The sequence below is a fragment of the Hypanus sabinus genome, chromosome 28 (assembly GCF_030144855.1).
Source record: "Hypanus sabinus isolate sHypSab1 chromosome 28, sHypSab1.hap1, whole genome shotgun sequence".
NCBI classification, from domain to species: domain Eukaryota; kingdom Metazoa; phylum Chordata; class Chondrichthyes; order Myliobatiformes; family Dasyatidae; genus Hypanus; species Hypanus sabinus.
The window spans coordinates 15,167,272-15,188,109 of NC_082733.1; the positions used below are offsets into that span (position 1 = coordinate 15,167,272).

A 20,838-nucleotide genomic window follows, 5' to 3' on the forward strand; every position below is an offset into this window, starting at 1 on the left:
GAACGAATATCTGAGAATCAGTTTCCCCATTTCTGGATCATGAATTTCCAAATTTATGCCTGTTCTAAATATGCAGCTGTTTCATGTCAGTCCTTCTAATGCAAATGACAATAGAATTATTTACTCCAAATTTAGAGTAACTACCACCTCCTGACGCTGGCCATGAACCAGTGTAATTTGAATCAGACTGGTGTAAATAGTCTGCAGCAAATCCCCAGCCATTTCTTCTCAGGAAAAGCCTCAGCACAGGCAACCTGATAGCCTCTGGCAAAGACACTTGGTTATAACAGGATTGATTGCTCACGTTAGAATTGATCACTCGATGTAAACAAACTGTGATCAACCTGTGCTTTGGGGGTTAAGCTTTAGCTTGGTTAGTGGGGCAGGGTTTTATGGGATTGGGTGGAGCACTAGTTTCACATTCCACTCAACACCGCTCGATTGACTTCCATACCGAGTAAAATCCTGTGGCATGTAATTTTAACGTTGCAGGTGAACTACCAATTCTGCAAAAGGTGGGTTAAATTACAAATCAGTGCAGAACATGCTAGAAATACTCAGCAAGTTGGGCAGCTACCTGTAGAAAGAGAACCGGAAATAACATTTCAGATCAAAGACCCTTCATGTTCTACTGATGCTGTCCTTTCTGCTGAGTATCTCCAGCCTTCACTATTTTTACTTTAGATTTTTTTTTACAATGGCATTTGAGGATTTTCAATACTACCCAAATTTATTTATTTATTGAGATACAGCGTGAAATAGGCTCTTCCACCTCTTCGAGCTACACGCCCAACAATCCCCTGATTAACCCTCGCCTAATCACGGGACAAACTGTCGTTGTTGTTGTTCCTCTCTGCGCCTCATTGTGGATCAGGCAGAACCTTGCCGTATCTTTAGCATTTGTCTGATTTTTACAAGGCCAAGTTGCTAGCTCGACCCAGCATGGATGGAAAGCTGGCTGGATTCAAACCTGGGACCACTCGCCGAGATGTCTAGTGTGGATGCCACTACACCATCGGCCGGTTATGGGTCAATTTACAATGACCAATTACCCTACCAACCAGGTCGTCTTTGGAGAGTGGGAGGAAACCGAAGCATCAAAGGAAGCCATCGCGGTCATGGAGAGGATATAGAAACTCCTTACAGGCAGCAGCAGGAATTGAACCCAGGTCGCTTCTACTGTAAAGCATTGTGCTAACCACTACACCACTCATATTAAAACAAGTATGTTATAAATAATCATAACTGAGGTACTATTTACACACCTACCACAGTCTACTGAAAAAATCAATTTGAACTAATTGTTAGGTTCTGAAAATCAGCATATTTCAGATGGTTTGAATCTTTGTCAGAACTTCACGCACCGGCTGCCATTCCCCTTTATGCCACGATGGAGGACAATCAAACTGATTGCAGGCCTGAACTTCCGGGGGCTTTGGATCTGAACACTCCTCGACGGCAACTCTGACGGACTCCTCGGTGAGGTGTGACACCACACGACTACAGAAAACCTCCCTCGTTTGTATTCCAACTCCACAAGTAGCACTGCATTGTTTCCACGATGTTGTGCCCCATCTGAGAAAAAGAAAAAAAAAACTAAGAACTTGGATCATACTTGAGAACAAAATAACAACCAATGCATGAAGTTAGTTGATGAAGGTTCCATTAACTCGGATTTGTTTGAATAGATTGTTGATAATTTGTGATGGAAGATCTAATCAACCACAGACCTGGAATGAAATAAGAACCTGGGTGATGCTGTTGGCCAAGAATCTGCTAGGTTTTACATCGCGAGGACTGTTCGAATTCTCTGTAGGTAATAAAAAGATGAAGGTCAAACCTGACGTCACATTTGGCCGTCCAAGACAATCTCAGTTGATTTTTTTTTTAAATGCCTGATAAATCTCTGTAATTTACTCATGAACAACCCCCCCCCCTTGCCCACATTTCTAAACCATGTGCAGCTGCTCAGAGAAAGAAAAAGTTCAGTGACTAAATGTTGCATTGTTTCAGGCCAGTGGTCATATTTTGACTTCTGAATGGCTGACTAATTATTCTCAATCAGTCCTCACAAGTTCCTTTGTAAAATGTGATCTGAGAAGAAATGTAACACCCTGAGATGTGGATAAGAAAATGTGATTAAACAGAGTCAAATGATGATCATGCAGAAATTACAGTCGTATAAATTAGCTGCTGATTCCTAAGTTTTGGAACTATCTGAGATTGAATCATCTGGGTTTGTATTCACCGGAGTTTTGAAGAGTTAGAGGAGATTGCATCGAGATGTATTAATGTACAGACTAGATGTGGGAGATTGTTTCCCTCGAGTCGATTGTCTCTCGCAAGGGGTCACAGTATCAAGGTACTGGGTAAGCAATATCATGAAGAATCCCGCTCACCCTGCTTATGAATTGTTTTTCTCCCTCTCATCAGGGAGGAAGCTAAGCACTGTCCATGCCAGGACCACTGAACTCAAAATTGGTTAACACCCCCAAGCCGTTAGGCTGGTCAACACCTTCAGCCATGAACCCACCCCACCAGCATATACACATGAGCCACTCCACTCCACAGCACCTTTCATCCCCCTATGCACTGCCTCTTTATGCTTACACATCTACACCTCATACACACACTAACAATCGCTGTCCTATTGTATTTTCATGTGCCCTGCTGCTGCAAAGAAGAGCTCTTCTTGCCAAGAGTCACTTTGTCACTGAGTTATCTCCTGTCAAAGTCACCTTATGTACAGCTACTCCTGGACCTAGCTTCATTTTACATACTGGACATACAAACAGTCTACGTATATAATCTCATCTTTTGTATATAAGGCCACACTCAAACAGTTACTGATAGATTGTGCTTTTTTAGGATTGTTTTTATATTTATATTTATTGTGCTTTTTTATTGTACTTATTATGCTTATTGTGTATTTTATCCCGCCTCAGATCTGGAGTAACAATCACTTCATTCTCCTCTACACTTGTGTATTGAAGAATGACAATAAACTATTTTGAATCTTGAAGACCTTTAGGCTTGAAATGAGCAGATTTTTTGTTCCCAGAGGGCAGTAAATTTGCAGAAATTCCTTCACAGAAATGCTGTGGTGGCCAAGTTGCTGAATAAAGGCTGTCCTTGGCTAATAAGCAAGTTCCATTGCTATAGATGCCCTGAAGTTGATTCTGTCCCTAATTTGGAAAAGTCACAAAATGATAACTATACATCCACAGCACTGAAATGAACAACATGAAAATTGTATAAGATTCATAAGAAACAACAGGTATTCTAAGTGAAAAGAGAGAAAGAAGAAAACGACTCTGCTGTTCATAGGAATGCACCTGTGTATATAGAGTATTTTGGACTTTTGAAAATAATAACTTTAGGGAAGTCATTCAAATATAGGGGTGCCTGTAGGTCAGCTCTTTGTGCAGGGGTGGATTGTATATTTACATACAATAGGCTTCCAGTTACAAAAGGCATCAAGTGGTATGGGGAGAGACCAGGAATTGAGAAAGAGAAGATTAGTCATGATGAGGTCTGTAAGGCCTAATCCTGTTCCTATGTTTTTGTTTATTTGCCTTCACCTTTCTGAGAATAATTCCTAAATGTGATTCTCTTGAAAAATTTTACATTATTCTATACTAATTTTCTAAAAATATGGCAAAGCCATTATCAGAAGGGATTTTAATAATATTCTCATATATACTGGAAAAATCTCCAGACCTAAGATTCCATCAAGGTAATTTAGTAATTTAATCATAGGTATAGTTCCACTGTACATTTAATAGTATTGCCAGAAGCAAAGACTGTGCAGAAACCCGATGTTGCCTTGATGGTGGAAGTATAATATATGGCCTTCAATGATTATCAACAACTTTCAAATTAGGTAACTTACATTTGCATTCACAAACATAATACCACAAAAAACATCATCATAAATGACAACCCAGTTAAAGATTTGCTTCTTAAATATCTATGTTCTGTACTGCAATGAGCTGATTATAACTAGAATGCTACAAAGTCTGAACTATAATTTGTCCATGCAATCTGTTTTACTTTATGTATACGTCATAACTTGAATATGACAGAAAATAATGGAATTGCACAGCAGGTCTGACAGGATGTGTGATATAAGAAAGACTTTCAGGTCTGGACTGTCAGAACTGCTTCAATCTCCACAGATACTGCCTGACCTGCTCAGTATATCCAGCATTTTCCGTACAGATATTCAGCAGGGATACTGCTTTGCTTTTAATGCAAGAGCTTTGCTAATGCTGAGAGAACACATAGATTCTACCACCTGGTGTCTCTCTATTATACAAAATTTCTGCCTGGTAGTTGGTGTGCATCAGGCCAAAGGCAGCAGTAATGTAACTCTGGTCCTGCCAACCGTAGCAATGTACTTACAATTAATTTAGTTAGATTTATTGATAATGAAATAATGAATTCACCACTGAGGCAGGGAAAAATATTGGCTCTGTCCATGGCTCCAGGGACTTTTGAATTGAATGCTCCTGTGAAATCATATTAAAATAGAATAGAAGCATTATTTTTTAAAAATAATTTGTTAACTGTTCAGGATATAGAGTCCCGCTTGGTGGCGCAATAACATCAGTGCCGGACTCCGGAGCAAAGGTTCCCGAGTCTGAATCTAAGTTGGGTTGAGCATCAAGCTAGTAACCCAGCCTCATAAATACAAGAATAGCCTGCTACAGAAACACTGTCATGATGGTGCCCCGATAACTCCACTGACAAGGGCTATTCTTCCTCTTCTTCAGGATATAGATATTTCTGGCAAGGCTAGCATTCTTGTCCATTGATACCTGTCCTTGATGAGATAGTGGAGAGTTGTCTGGTCTATCTGATGTCGGTGCTGCCTCAACTGTGAAGAGAGTTCTGGTATCTTGATCTGGTAATGTTGAAGGAATGGAAAGTATTTTTCAAGGGGGTTTGCCATGTGACTCAGAGGAGAACCTGTAGGGAGTGGAGCACCCACGCTGCCTTGTTCATCTCAGTAGTAAAGGTCGCAGTATCAGTAGGCATCGATGGAGTAGCTAGTGGAGTAACTGCATGAACTTTATTGATGGTACACCACACAGCCACTGTACGGTGATGGTGGTGAGCCATGAACATTCTGGGCAGTGGATGAGATGCTGGTCAACAGTAGTACTTTGTTCCGGATAGTGTCGTGGGTCTTACATGCTACTGAAGCTGTACCCATACAGAAAAAGAGTTCCAAATCACTCCTGCCTGGTAGCAAAGTCGGGAGGTGAGTGATATAACCATATAACTATATAAGAATTACAGCACGGAAACAGGGCATCTCGGCCCTTCTAGTCCATGCCAACGCTTACTCTCACCTAGTCCCACTGACCCGCACTCAGCCCATAATCCTCCATTCCTTTCCTATCCATATACCTATCCAATTTTACTTTAAATGACAATACTGAACCTGCCTCTGTCACTTCTACTGGAAGCTCATTCCACACAGCTATCATTCTCTGAGTAAAGAAATTCCCCCTCGTGTTACCCTTAAACTTTTGCCCCCTAACTCTCAAATCCTGTTCTGTTGCTTGAATCTCCCCTACTCTCAATGGAAAAAGCCTATTCACATCAACTCGATTTATCCCCCTCATTATTTTAAATACCTCTATCAAGTCCCCCCTCAACCTTCAGCACTCCAAAGAATAAAGACGTAACTTGTTCAATCTTTCCCTGTAAATTAGCTGCTGAAACCCAGGTAACATTCTAGTAAATCTTCTCTGTACTCTCTCTATTTTGTTGATATCTTTCCTATAATTTGGTGACCAGAAAACTGTACCCAATACTCCAAATTCAGTCTTACCAATGCCTTGTACAATTTTAACTTTACATCCCAACTCCTATACTCAGTGCTCTGATTTACAAAGGCCAGCATACCAAAAGCTTTCTTCACCACCCTATCCACATGAGAATCCACCTTCAGGGAACTATACACCATTATTCCTAGATCACTCTGTTCTATTGTATTCTTCAATGCCCTACCATTTACCATGTATGCCCTAGTTGGATTATTCCTACTAAAATATGCCACAGGATAATCAGACTCCTGGTATGATATTCACGTGGCTGGTAGGAATTACAGCCTGCAGTGTTGGTTCTGGAAGGAGATGAGAACACGAAATTTTGGTCAATGATGACCATTAGGATATTGAGGGATTCTGTAGGGGTTACTTCATCTGTTGAGGAATTGCAAATAGAGTAGATGATTGTGCGAGTACACTGGAGAACAAACTTTTTCTAAAGTGTTGCTTCCTCAGCATGTTTTTTTTTGTTTGTGACAGACCACTTGAAGCTGAACATGAATATAATTTCAGACTACTTGTATCACATAGGAATTTGAAGAATCAAGTAATTAACTGTTTTTAAAAATATAATGTGTTTAATTGCATAATGGTGCCGACGCTTTGCAATTTTTCAGCTGATAAAAATGTCTTGTTGATGACTTTCGTTTGTACTCAGTGTGTGAGGCTTCTCACTTAAATGTCTAACAATAATCAGTCAGCGTGGATGTGTTCCAGTTGCTCTGATAGTGTTTCTCCACAACTACAATGTCCTGGTGAAACTTTCCACAATGCTCGTCGTTGACAGCGCCAAGATTTGCAGGGAAGAAGTCTAACTGGGAATGCAGAAAATGAATCTTTAGTTACATGTTGCACTTCATGGTCTTGTATGCTTCAAGCATGTTGTCTACTAGCTGCATGTAGTTTGGTGCTCTGTAGGTATCCAGAAAAATTTCAGCAACGTCCTTGAATGCCTTCCATGTGATTTTCTCTAGTCCCACTGGGAATTCTTCGAGCTGCCTGTCATTGATGGCCTGTTTGATTGTGGACCAACAAAAATGCCTTCTTAATCTTGGCATCAGTTCTTCTGCAGAACATCTGTCTCAAATATCGAATACCTTCACCTTCCTTGTTCATTGCTTTCATAAAGATTTTCATAAGCTACCCTTGTGAGTTTTAAGTCAATGCATGATAAAATACATAAGCTTTCTCACTCCTCTGAGCTGATACACATCAGTATTAGCAAGATGCATGTGTGCTACCGGTCAGCAGATAGAAAGCTTTATAAAAGCTTTATTAAGACAACGTTGGGAAAAGGGGAAGGAAACAGGGAGGGAGCACGAAACACCAGGGAGATATTCTGCAATGATCAATAAACCAATGGTTTGGGATCAAATGCCTTGCCTGATGTCTCAGGGCTGGATGTGTCTGCACCCACGCAATTCCCCTTCCTGGCCTTCCTTCTCTGCCATCTATTAACACCCCTCCAGCATAGCTCCACTCTTGCCATTCCCGAAATCCTTTGCTCCCACCAGACTTAGAAACTCGCTCTCCCTCTCCCTGCCCCCTTCCTACTCTCAGTCCCTGACAGAGACCTATATCAGTCAGATTTATTATCACTCACATAACTGTACATCATGATTTTTTTTTTGCAGCACTAGTACAGTGCAATGCATAAAATTACTACAGTACTGTGCAAAAGGCTTAGGCACCCTGGCTATATACATGCACCAAGACTTTTGCATAGTACTGTACATTCACCACCTTTGAAGGCAGCAGTGAGGTCGGAGTCTGATATGAATCTCCTGGAAGAACTTAGTAGGTCAATCAGCATCTGTGGGAGAAAAGGAATTATCAACGCAGAGCTTCAACCTGAAATGTCACTAATTCCTTTCCTCCCACAGATGCTGCTCAATGCATTACAATCCTCCAGCAGATTTTTGCTTCAGATTCCAGCATCTGCAATTCCTCCTGCTGATGATGTAATGTATTTTTCTTGATTCCCCCGGTCCCTCACAAGCAGAGCCCCATCATTCACTTTCTTTCCCAAGCTCACCCCAATGCCCCCACCTGTCCAAACTCACTCACCCTCCAGATCATCAAAGCCTCGCTGGGGAGTATTTCCGAAGATGGCTGGCAGCAGTCACTTGCCTGCCTCCCCCAGCAAGGAGCAGTGCTCATCCTCGGGTACACACGGAGACATGCATTTCACTTCAAATCACTAACCTGACTCTGCACATCAGATCTTGGGACACCTGCTAATTACTCGTAAGGTTTTGATCTTATATTCTTAATACAACTCAACAGTGTCCATGAGGGCAAGGACAAAGTAAAACACTCCTTACATTTTATCTACTGGATAATTAAGAAAGCATTTCAGCTGCCATAACCAGTCGTAATTTTGACTCAAAGTGACTTATTTATGGAGATTAAAAACTAAATATATCTGGCCCCACATTCTGAAGAAAAATTAAACGTTCTTTAAGAAAAAAGTAAATTTACTTAAAGATGCATTGAAATAAGAGGATTTAATTGAGACATTAAGTCCAATTACATTGAATTAATTTAGTTAGACTTAATGTGTTTAATTAAATCTTCTCACTTAACTTTTCAAACCAGATGGGTCACCCAGCTGAAATAAATGAGACAGGTTGGCATAAGTTTGAGAGTTTGAATGCAAAGTGCATCCAGCCGATGAGCTCAGCTTGTCTGTGTTCCACAGCACAGTGGTATCAACAAATGAACCAGCATCCAACCCCAAGCTTGTTCCTGACTTATACGGAATCACTGGAGCTCATTCCAGCCCATTATCTTGTCAGTAATGAGGATACACAGCTATGCGTGCTGATTGGTTGTGGTCGCAAGTGTTCGTATGTCAATGCATTCATTCACAACTTCCAGATTAAGTGTTTACTGTGCATGCCAAGGACACATCTTGGACACCAGCCGATGATGCTGTGAACATTAATATCAGTAGGCAGGCACAGGACAAAATGTTATTCCCAAATGACTACAGACTGAGTAATTTTGGGAAGATGGTCTGTCTAATATCTCTGGCAAGGTCAAACATCCCAAGTTACAAACGTCAGAACACCATTTCTCAGACTTTCAAAACACCAAACACAATGGCTTTGGTTTGGTCCCAGAACAGTGCAATGATTTAAATTAAATTTTGTACAAAATGCTCTCTAAGTGTAGTTTTGAGGTAACGATGAGTCTTCAAATTGAACGGTGATTACAATCAACATAAGCAAAGTAATGCTTCTGAGCTTGGTAGGTCATTGTTCTAAGATGAGGAGAAGCTGAGAGACCTGGGGCAGATTATGATGTACTCTGGGACAGGCTAAAGAGGCTTACTGCTGCTCCTTCAGGAATAAATTTTATTTGTTCTGTGATATGGATAAAATTGCCAATGCCAGTATTTACTATTTAGCTCTAAGTATTCTCAAGGAGGATAAAGTGAGGTGACTCCTTGAATAGCTATAGTCCCTGTAAGCTTTTAAATGGGGTTTGAGGGTGAGGAGCGTTCAGATTTTGGACCTACAGTGATTAAGAATCAGAAACAGAATGCATCCTGAAGGATAACAGGGGAGTGCTCACATTCCAAAGGGACTTGTGATTACAGAGTAGCTAAAAGGTGAGGGGTTCGCGAGCGAGGAGGGGGGTGGGTGACGCAAAAAAAAAAAAGGTGCCCTGTGGTTTGATATTGCTCGTTACTGCTAAAAATCATGAATTCAGTTAAAAATAAATTACTGCTATTCAATAGCTGAGATAACTCTGGAAGGAAATCCACAAATGTTCATGAGAAGCTGATCCACTGTCAAAAAGTGCTTTGTTACTCCGACTAATTTATTTAGACGCCCACAATCAATCAAGAAATTTATTTCCACAGCAAAACACTAAATCTAAAGTTCAAAGTTAAAATTTGTTATCAAAGTACTGTATATATACCATATACAAACTTGGGGTTCAATGTCTTGCAGCATTCACAAAACAAAGAAACACAATGGAATTCACTGAAAAGCACACACAACAGGATTGCCACATATCCAATTTGCAAAAGCAGACAAATTGTACAAATTGTAAAAAAAAAAGTCAACCAAAACACAAAGTAAGAAGGTGAGGGGAAGGGAACTGGGTCCTCATAATTCCCTCCGACCTTCCCCTCTCTGAGGCAGCATGTTGTCTTCAGTAAGGGCCTCACCTTTGCCCCCCTGCAACCACCACTCAGTGAATTCTATGCATGCCATGACGCTGAGCCTTTCTTTCGTCACCTCTGTCTTTGTGCCTTCTTCTTCGGCAACGAATCGCCACCTCTCACCATTGACTCCTTCTCCCATCTTCAACCCTCCTCCTCTTCCTGGACACCTCAGTCTGGTCTTCTGTCCACTCTGGATCTTTTTATCACTAACTGCCAACAAGACATCACCCAGCTCGTCTTTAACATGCCTCTCTCTAATTCTAACCTTACTCCCTCTGAACATGTGGTTCTCCACTCTCTCTGCACTTATCCCAATTTCACCATCAAACATGCAGATGAGGAGGTGCTGGAGTAGTCCGGCAGACTGATCTCTACCTTGCTGAGGACAGACAGCAACTCTCAGACACCTTCTCTTACTTAGCCCTTGAACAGGATCACACTAAGTAGCACCAGGCCACACCATCAATCATCGACTCTGGTGATCTCCCATCCACTGCCACCAACCTCATAGTTCCCTTACCCCGCACTTCCAGTTTCTACCTTCTACCTAAGATCTACACACCTAACTGTCCAGATGGACCCATTGTTTCTGCCTGCTCCTGCCCCAATGAACTTGTGTCTATATAACTCAACTCTATTTTATCGCCCATTGTTCAGTCCCTTGCTACCTACATCCATGACACTCCACAAGCTCTTGATTTTTAAAAGAATTCCCCTGCCCCGATCATCTCATTGTCCTGTCCCTATACACCTCCATCCCCCTCCCCCCATCCCCATCAGGTGGGCCTTAAAGCTCTCAGCTTCTTTCTGGACAACAGACCCAACCAGTTCCCTTCCACCACCATTCACCTCCATCTGCTGGAACTGATTCCCACCCTCAATCATTTCTTCTTCAGCTCCTCCCACTTCCTTCAAACCATGGGTAGTCATGGGTAGTCATGGGTAGCCATGGGTAGTCACATAGGTCCCAGCTATGCCTGCCTTTTCATCAACTAGGTGGAACATTCCATGCCTACACTGGCATCACTCCCCAGCTCTTCCTATGCTACATTAATAACTGCATTGGTGCTGCTTCATGCACGCATGCTGAGCTCGTCAATTTCACCAACTTTGCCTCCAACTTCCACCCTGCCCTCAAATTTATTTGGTCCATTTCAGAACCCTCTCTCCCTTATCTCAATCTCTCTGTCTCCATCTCTGGAGACAGTTTATCTACAAATATCTATTCTAAACCCACTAACTCTCAGAACTTTCTGGATAACTTGCCTCTTCCCACTCTGTCACTTGTAAAAATGCCATTCCCTTCTCTCGGTTCCTCCATCTCTGCCAGATCTTCTCTCATTCTAGAACTGAGGTGTCCTTCTACTTCAAAGAAAAGGACTTCCCTTTCTCTACCATCAACACTGGCCTCACCTACATCTCTTCCATTTCATGCACATCTGCCCTCACCCCATCCCCCTGCCACCAGACCAAGGGTAGAGTTCCTGTTGTCCTCACCTACCATCCCACCTGCCTCCATATCCAGCACATAATTCTCCATAACTTCCACCATCTCCAATGGGATCCCACCACCAAGTGCATCTTTCCCCCACCCACTTTCCGCAAAGGATCGCTCCCTACACGACTCCCTTGACCACTTGTCCCTCCCCACTGATCTCCCTCCTGGTACTTATCCTTGCAAGCAGAACAAGTGCCACACCTGTCCCTACACCTGCTCCCTCACTACCATTCAGGGCCTCAAAAAATCCTTCTGGATGAGGCAACATTTTACCTGCGAGTCTGTTGGGGTCATCTGCTGTATCCAGTGCTCTCAGTGAGGCCTCCTGTATATCGGTGAGTCCCAACAAAGATTGGGAGAGCGCTTTGCCAAGCACTAAAAGCAGGATCTCCCGTTGGTCACCCATTTCAAGTCCACTTCCCACTCCCATTCCAACATGTCTATCCATGGCCTCCTCCATTGCTGTGATGAGGCCACACTTAGTCTGGAGGAACAACACCTTATATTCAGTCTGGTTAGCCTCCAACCTGATGGCATGAACATCAATTTCTCGCACATCCAGTGATGCACTCCCCTCACTTACTTTATTCACCATTCCTGTTTCCCTCTCCCAATTTATCTCCTTACCTGCCCATCACCTCTCTCTGGTGCTCCTCCCCCTTCCCTGTCTTCCATGGTCTTCTGTCCTCTTCTATCTGATTCCCCCTTCTCCAGCCTGCATCTCTTTTTCCAATCAACTTCCCAGCTCTTTACTTCACCCCCTCCCCGTCTCCCAATTTCACCCATCATCTTGTACTTCTTCATCCCCTCCCCACTCCTTCTTACTCTGACTTTTCCCCCTTCCTTTCCAGTCCTGAAGAAGGGTCTTTTCCTGACACGGCATCTGTTTACACTTTTCCATAGATGCTGCCTGGCATGCTGTCTTCCTCCAGCATTTTGTGTGTGTTGCTTTGGATTTCCAGCATCTGCAGATTTTCTTGTGTTAGAGTATCTAATAACTTTGTGACCTGTCTGAAAAATTTTGCCATTGGTCACCGGCGCCATCTTGCTAATTTTAATTTTTAAAATAGTTACTACTTTTATTGCAATCCTGCATTATACAGGAACAATGTTAGAAAGCTGCTGGAATTCTGAAATAAAAGTGGGAAAAGCTTAATGTATTAATCAGATTAGGCAGCTAGCATGGAAAGAGAAAACAAAATTGTGTGCATGCAATACTTTTTTTTTGTAGTGATGCTGCCTGACCTGTTAGATATTTCCAATATTTTATGTTTTTATTTTAAGTTCACAATTGACTTTACTGCACTTGGACCATCCTCAGGTTCTGTGAAGTGTTATACAATCCTTTCTTTTCTACATTCAGATCAAATCCTTTGATAATATTCTATTGAAGCCAAGTGCAATGGAAGTACTTCAAAAATAAGCAACTGAGCTTTAATGTCAGGCATGGCAGAAAATCTAGCTGACAGCTACAATTCAATAAAGTAAAACTTCTCATGAACGGAATACCAGATTTTGGAATATCAGCTATCAGACCATACTATAAATAAATAATTTACTAAGCTGTCAGTCATGCAAGGTTCAAAGCTTTAGGCTGGCTTCATTTATTCATTTTATACATTACCACAGAGGTGTCTGAGCTAGCCCCTGGCCCCTCCGCACATCCAAAAGGCAAGTTATTGGGTTTCTATCAATCGTATGTCAAACTAACAGTAACAGTTCAGTAAAACTATGATCAGTAAAACTCTACAATCAGTACTTGTGATCCTGTTGCATGTTCAGTTCCAATGCTCCAAACTGACTTTGAATTATAAACAATGCACAAAGCCAGACTTTTAAATCATACACTATCTAAAGAGCTGGAACTACATTATAAACAATGCACAAAGCCAGACTTTTGCATCATACGCTATCTAAAGAGCTAGTATCACCAGATAATAATCCTTTGCTGCATAGATATTAAAGAGAATGATATTGAATACTTACATAATTTGCTTTGAATAAAACCCATTTCACAATGGTTCCCATTAGAAGTCAGTGCCAATCTATGAAATAAAATGTCAAGTTGGAGCCATAGAGTTGTGCACCAGAGAAACTGACCCCTCAGCTCTCTGCATCCACACTAACCATCATGTCTATCTATATCAATTACTTGCTTGTATTATTTCTATATCCTTCTATGCTCTGCTTATTCAAGTAACTCTTAATATGGATTTCAGCAAGGCATTTGACAAGGTACCCCATGCAAAGCTTATTGAGAAAGTAAGGAGGTACAGGATCCAAGGGGACCTTGCTTTGTGCATCCAGAACTGGCTTGCCCACAGAAGGCATAGAGTGGTTGTAGACAGGTCATATTCTCCATGGAGGTCAGTCACCAGTGGTGTGCCTCAGGGATCTGTTCTGGGACACTTACTCTTCGTGATTTTTATGACTGACCTGGATGAGGAAGTGGAGGGCTGGGTTAGTAAATTTGCTGATAACATGCAGGTGGGGGTGTTATGGATAGTGTAGACGGCTGTCAGAGGTTACAGCAGGGCATTGATAGGATGCAAAACTGGGCTGAGAAGTGGCAGATGGAGGTCAACCCAGATAAGTGTGACGTGGTTCATTTTGGAAGGTCAAATATGATGGCAGAATATAGTATTAATGATAAGACTCTTGGAAGTGTCGAGGATCAGAGGGATCTTGGGGTCCGAGTCCATAGGACACTCAAAGCTGCTGCACAGGTTGACTCCGTGCTTAAAAAAGCCTACGGTGTATTGGCCTTCATCAATCATGGAATTGAATTTAGGAGCCGAGAGGTAATGTTGCAACTATATAGGACCCTGGTCAGACCCCACTTGGAGTACTGTGCTCAGTTCTGGTCTCCTCACTACAGGAAGGATGTGGAAACCATAGAAAGGGTGTGGAGGAGATTTACAAGGATATTGCTTGGATTGGGGGAGCATGCCTTATGAGAATAGGTTGAGTGAACTCGGCCTTTTTTCCTTGGAGCGACTAAGGATGAGAAGTGACCTAATAGAACTGTACAAGATGATGAGAGGCATTGAGTCTCATTGAGTCAGAGGCTCTTTCCCATGGCTGAAATGGCCAGCATGAGAGGGCATAGCTTTAAGGTGTTTGGAAGTACAGAGGGGATGTCAGAGGTTTTGTTTTATACGCAGAGTGGTGAGTGCGTGGAATGGGCTGCCAGTGATGGTGGTGGAGGTGGATACAACAGGGTCTTTTGAGAGACTCCTGGATAGGTACATGGAGCTCAGAAAAATAGAGGGCTATGGGTCACCCTAGGTAATTTCTAAGGTAGGGACATGGTCGGCACAGCTTTGTTGGCTGAAGGGTCTATATTGCACTGTAGGTTTTCTATGGCTCTTGAGTGCTTTTATTGTCCCTGCTTCCACCTCATCTGGCAAATCATTTCATGTATCACCTATTTTTATTAAGATGGCCGCACACAGAGACACAATGGCTTCTCCAGCTCTCAATAATGGCACTCACACTTCCACCCACTAACCCACCATCACTACTTTATCCTTTCCTGTCTGTTACCTTATGTATAGATACTCCTGTACAGCATCACTTTATGGACATACAATCAATCTATGTATATAAGCTATCTTATGTATTGATATTTATTGCGTTTTGCATTGTCGTATTTTTTATCTTCGTGTTTTTTTGTGCTGCATCGGATACAGAGTTACAATTATTTCTCCTTTACACTTGTGTATGGGAAATGACATTAAACAATCTTGAATCTTGACTTTTTGTAGAAAAAGTGATCCCTAAGATTCCTTTTAAATCTTCTCATTCTCATGTTAAATCCACGCCTTCTAATTTTTGACACCCCAGCCATGGGAAAGACTCTGGTTACCTACCCTGTCCGTGTCTGTCATTATTTTATATACCTCGATCATGTTACTTCTCAGCCTCCTCCGCTCCAGGGAAAGCAGACCTAGCCTATCCAATCTCCTGATAACTTAAACTCTCTAATCCAGAAAAGTCACTGGGTCAGCCGAGAGAAAAAACAACTACATCTACCAGGAGAGTTCAGAGCTTAAACTTTCAAAGCATGACTGCAGAGGGCATCTAGTAAACCTCAGTATAGTGGAGGTAGTTTATAACAGAAATTATGAGGTAAATGATATCTAGACAAAGTAAAAAATATAAAGCCTGCATTGAGTTGAGGTATTTTTTAACAGCTTAATTAGTTTTTTAAACTGTTATCTTCAGTACAGACAGAAACAGGGAAAAAAAGGCAGAGATATTAACATGAAGAAAGTGGGTGAGGCTGCACACACTTGCACGAGAGAGAGAGAGAGAATCATGGCGGGTAATTGTGTGATCAAGAGATACAAAGGGAAAGTGAAGCATTGAAAAGAAAAGTCCAATATCCAGTATGAAGGAAAGGAAGACATGACTAGAACAAAAATAACTGTGGAAAGTTACAAGGAGGAGTGGGATGAAATGGAAATGAATAAAAAGCTTGCCCTTGCATGGGCTGGATAGTTTTCGGCGCTGCATCAATTTAGTATTCTGATTGGATTTCTTTCATTGCTTTGTTATGAGAATCAAACAGGAACATTTATGTTAGGCTTAGATTTACATCAAGGTGAAGTTAGAAACAAATAGCTTTCATTGCCATTTTCTGGTTTGTTGAGCAGAGCTTCACTATTGACTGTAGTAGAATTTGAACTTCTGACCCCTGATCACCATAATAATCAAGCTCTTTCCTCTCCACAGCTCACAACGTCAGAAACATTTCCTTCAGTGCTGTACATCTGAAAATTCCCCGGTTCTGCAGTGGAATGTGATTGTGGTATTTTCAGGGACCATTCAGGAACTCTGGAAAATTAACTGCACACTACCAACCACCTAGTCAGCAATGCGTGCCTGCCGTGATCTCTGCAACTGCTGCATGCAGGCTGACATCTTTCCCCACACAATATTTTCTACAGCATTGCCTGAGAAATTATGTTCTGAGAAGCACCTGTTGTTGGTTATTCCTGGAAAAGCCATGATGTAAGATCATTATCTCCTCTGAAGCGAGGTTATTTAAAGGCCCTTTCCTGGAGTAGGTTTCAGAGCTGGGAACCAGATCCAAATAGGCTCTTTCTCATTTTTATAACATCTGCTCCCCTCATGCATTCTCCATCCCATATTCTCCTGACAATCATTTACTTCAAGGCCCCCACCCTCAAAGTTCAAAGTTCAAAGTAAATTTATTATCAAAGTATGTATACGTCACCATATACAACCCTGAAATTCATTTTCTTCCAGGCTTTCACAGCTGAATGAAGAAACACAATAGAATCAATGAAAAACTACACAAAAGTAAGACCAATGTGCAAAATTAAGATAAACCGTACCAATACAAAATAAACTAACAATAAATAAATACATATATAGATAATACTGAGACATGAGTTGTATAGTCTTTGGAAGGGAGTCCATCGTTGTGGAGTCAGCTGTGTTGAGGTGAATGAAGTTATCCAAGCTGGTCCAGAAACCTGATGGTTTCTACTTCATGTGCTCAATATTGATTTGAGGCTGCTACAGAGAAAAAAAGAAAATTGGTGCAAGCCCTTTTATCCTGCTTGCCATGCAGAACAATCACAGCTGATCATCCACTCTAGTACCTGGTCCTTTCCTTCTGCCTGCTATCCCCTGGTCTCCTGACTCTGAGAAATACTTCCACTTCTTTACTTTTACCTTTATTTTTAATGTCTTGGCCACGACCTTCTGTGGTGGAGAATTCTTGAGTTCAAAAAAAACTCCTCATCTTTGTTCTAAATGGCCTGGGATGCATTCTGCCTCTATGACCACCGTTCTGCACTTTCCAGCCATTGGGAATATCCTCACTAGATTATGTCTAGTCCTGTTAGAATTTTATAGCTTTCTGTGATCCCTCTTATTCACTTAAATTCCCATGATTACAGGTTTAATCTTTCCTCGTACATCAGCTCTACCGCCCACGGAATTAGTGGAATCAACTTTTGTTGCCCTCCCTCAATGGCAAAAGCTACCTCTCTCACACCTGCACATACACCCCAGATGGGTCTCACCAAGGACCGGTACAGCTGCAGCAAGGTATCCTTGCTCCTATATTCAAATCTTTATGTCAACATACCACTTGTATTGCTAACTGCCTGAGGCAATCAGTACATAAGGATGCCCAGGGGTCAATGAGAAAGGGTAAGAGGCAATCTGTCATTGTTCAGATAATAATCTGTCTCTATGTCTTTAGAACCAAAGTGCACACCCGTGCACATATCCACATTAAATTACATCTGTCATGCATGTGTCCACTCATGCAACTTAATTAAAATACATTGAAGCCTTTTTGTATTCTTCCCAAAAGTTTTATGTCATGTGCAAACTTGAGAGTTTCCTCATCCAAATCATTAATATATCAAGCATTTCCCAATCCATACCGTATCAATAGCTTCATGAAAGTCAAAGCTCACTATTTCCATTCATTCTTCCTTATTTTCCTCATTACATTTTCAAAAAGTTTGGACAGATTTTTAATCATGACTTCCTTTTCATAAACTCCTACTGATTTTGCTGAATTGTATTAACGCTTTGCAATGAACTTGTCACTGCATCTGTTATTATAAATTTTAGCCTTTTCCCTGTTACTGGTCAATAACTTCCTGCTTTTTCCCCAAACCTGAAGGAACTACTCCAGAGACTGAAGAATTTTGGAAGGTGACCTACCCTTTCCAGGGCCACTTCCTTTCATCTTCCTTTAACTCCTCCACTGCTTTGATCTCCTCAGTCAAGGCTGTAATTTGTGAAATCCCCTAATTCAGAGTTATGATCTCTGGATAATTCACCCTGCTCTGATATCCTGGCACTCTTCCTACCTCAGTTAAAATCTCCCTCATTTCCCACTCCAATGCTGAGAGCTGAAATAGTTAGTCATTAAAGTACATTTACATATTTTTGACTAATTACTCAGTATTTACATAAAATTTGTGCTGATTGGCTTGCTCCACAATGGTACAGATAAAATAAATATCCCAAGTTGCATGGTTATATACTCTCCCAGCAGTTTTGGATGGACTGATGAATGGCAATTTAAAAGACTGCCTTAAAATTGAATATGATTGTCCATTGGCTCTCTAGAACGTCCAAGAGATTTCCCTCATTCACTTCTCTATTTTGTAATTGATAAAGTAGTTGTTCACAGTTCAAATTTCTCTTTCCCTCATTCCCCCCCCCACTTCATATGCCAGTCCCCTTCCTGAATTGACTTTCACTATTTAAAAAAAATCTCCTCTTAGTTTCTTACACTTTAGTGGAAAACAGCAACTCATGCCTTTCATTACAGCCAAGCTGTTTCAATTCTGGTATTAATTTGATAAATCTCAGCTATGTACTCACATTTGCTTTACTGACCTCAACCACAACTACTTGCATTGACGGAGCGAAAACCAGCTGAAATGATGATGCAAATAAACATTGTTGTATTTATTGCATTTTTGCATTGGAACAATTTTCTGCAGCCCACAGAATATCGCTGATGATCACCAGTGCCATCTTGATCTTGCCTTAGCTGGGCGGTCTTTCATTCATTCTATTATAGTTACTGTTCTAAGGTTGTTACAGACAGGGGTGGTAATTGGGACAAATTCCCACTGTCTGTTGAATGCTCCCTCAAATACCCTCTGACAACCATGTCCAAGTCCAGCTCCTGGCCTTCACATGTGGCTTAGCTACTAAGCCCGGTAGAACCATTTCTACTGTCAGGAGAAAGGGCAAAGGTAGGTCCACTGGCACCTGAAAACAAGTCACTTGGGGCACATGGGGCTCATCAGCTGCAGCTGACAGCTCAGCTAAGAGAAGGAAAACTCTGATCTCAAAGCTCTGCTGCCTTACGGCTAGACCCACTCATGGGGAAGGCTTCAGGAGTAAACCCCGAGGGAAAAATCCGGAGCTGAAGACCCTAAGGCAGTCCTACATTGAGTTCAATGCTGACTGGCAACTCCTGCTATGCTGCTGGCACCAATTGGTCTATTGGTCTCTGCTGTTCCTTTAAGTTTATCATATACATAGAGAGGGGGAGCTTGCTACAAGGGCAACAGCTTGCTTGTACTGCCCAGGCTTGCATATCTAGACAGCTAGGAGGCAATATCCATGGTCAACTCTGACTGACAGAGGCTCCACTCACCATTCTATAGATTTATTAAGTATGACCACAAGAAAATGATCTCAGAGTTGTATATGGTGACATATATGTACAGTACGTTGATAATAAAATCTATTTCAAACGTAGAAGCGTTGTATTGTGTTCTTCATGCTTATTGAGTTTTGTTTATGCTGCACTGGATCCAGAGTAACAATCACATCATTCTCTTTTATACATGTGCACTGAAGAATGACAATAAACAATCTTGAAAATTGTAAACTGCATACTGCCTGTGATTTAATCTATGTATCTTCACTTGTCTTTTCTTACTTTACTTGGGAAAACCATAATATTTTTGGGAAATGCTATTAAGCTGAAAAGAGTGTGGAAGAAAATTGCAAGGATGTTGTCAAGACTTGAGGAATTGGGTTATAGAGAGAAACTAGGCAGATTAGGACATTATTCTTTGCTGCCTGGGAGACTAAAGCGAGATCTTACAGAGGTGTATAAAATCATGAGGGGTATAGATTGGGTGAACGCACACGTTCTTTCATTTTCCCAGGGTTGTAGAATCAAAAACTAGAGGGCAGAGGCTTAAGGTGAGAGGGGAGAGATTTCACAGGCTCTGAGGGAGATCTGTTTCTCATCCCGAGGGTGGTTATGTATATATAAACGTTTGCCAGTCAGAGTACAATGTGACATTTGGAAGACATTCGGGCAGGTATGTGGATAGAAGAGGTTTAAAGGGATATGGTTTAAATGTGGGCAAATAGGCTAGCTTAGATGAGACGCAAGAGATTCTGTAGATGCTGGAAATCATGAGTAACACAAAAAGTGCTTGAGGAATTCAGCAGGTCGCGCCGCATGTATGGAGGGAAATGATGTTTTGGGCTTAGGCCCTTCATTAGGACAGTTCACAGATGCTGCCTGACTTGCTGAGTTCCTCTTTCATTTTGTGCAGGTGGCTTAAATGAGAGTCTTCATTGACAGAGAAACATAGATAATAGGTGTAGGAGTAGGCCATTCGGCCCTTTGAGCCTGCACTGCCTTTCAGTATGATCATGGCTGATCATCCAACTCAAAACCTTGTACCTGCTTTCTCTCCATACTCCCTGACATGGATGAGTTGTGTTGAAGGGCCAGTTTATATGCTCTATAACTATGATGCTTTCACTTTTTATTTATTCATTTA

General features: G+C 41.6%; 1 protein-coding gene across 1 annotated transcript in view; it reads right to left on the reverse strand.

The window, feature by feature from the left end:
• Nucleotides 1-20,838, reverse strand: part of adamtsl3 (ADAMTS-like 3) — a 740,135-nt gene that overhangs the window by 105,031 nt on the left and 614,266 nt on the right. The window contains exon 18 of the mRNA XM_059952647.1: nucleotides 1,365-1,575. Coding sequence (XP_059808630.1) covers nucleotides 1,365-1,575 — 211 coding nt within the window. The remainder of the gene's footprint in view (nucleotides 1-1,364; nucleotides 1,576-20,838) is intronic.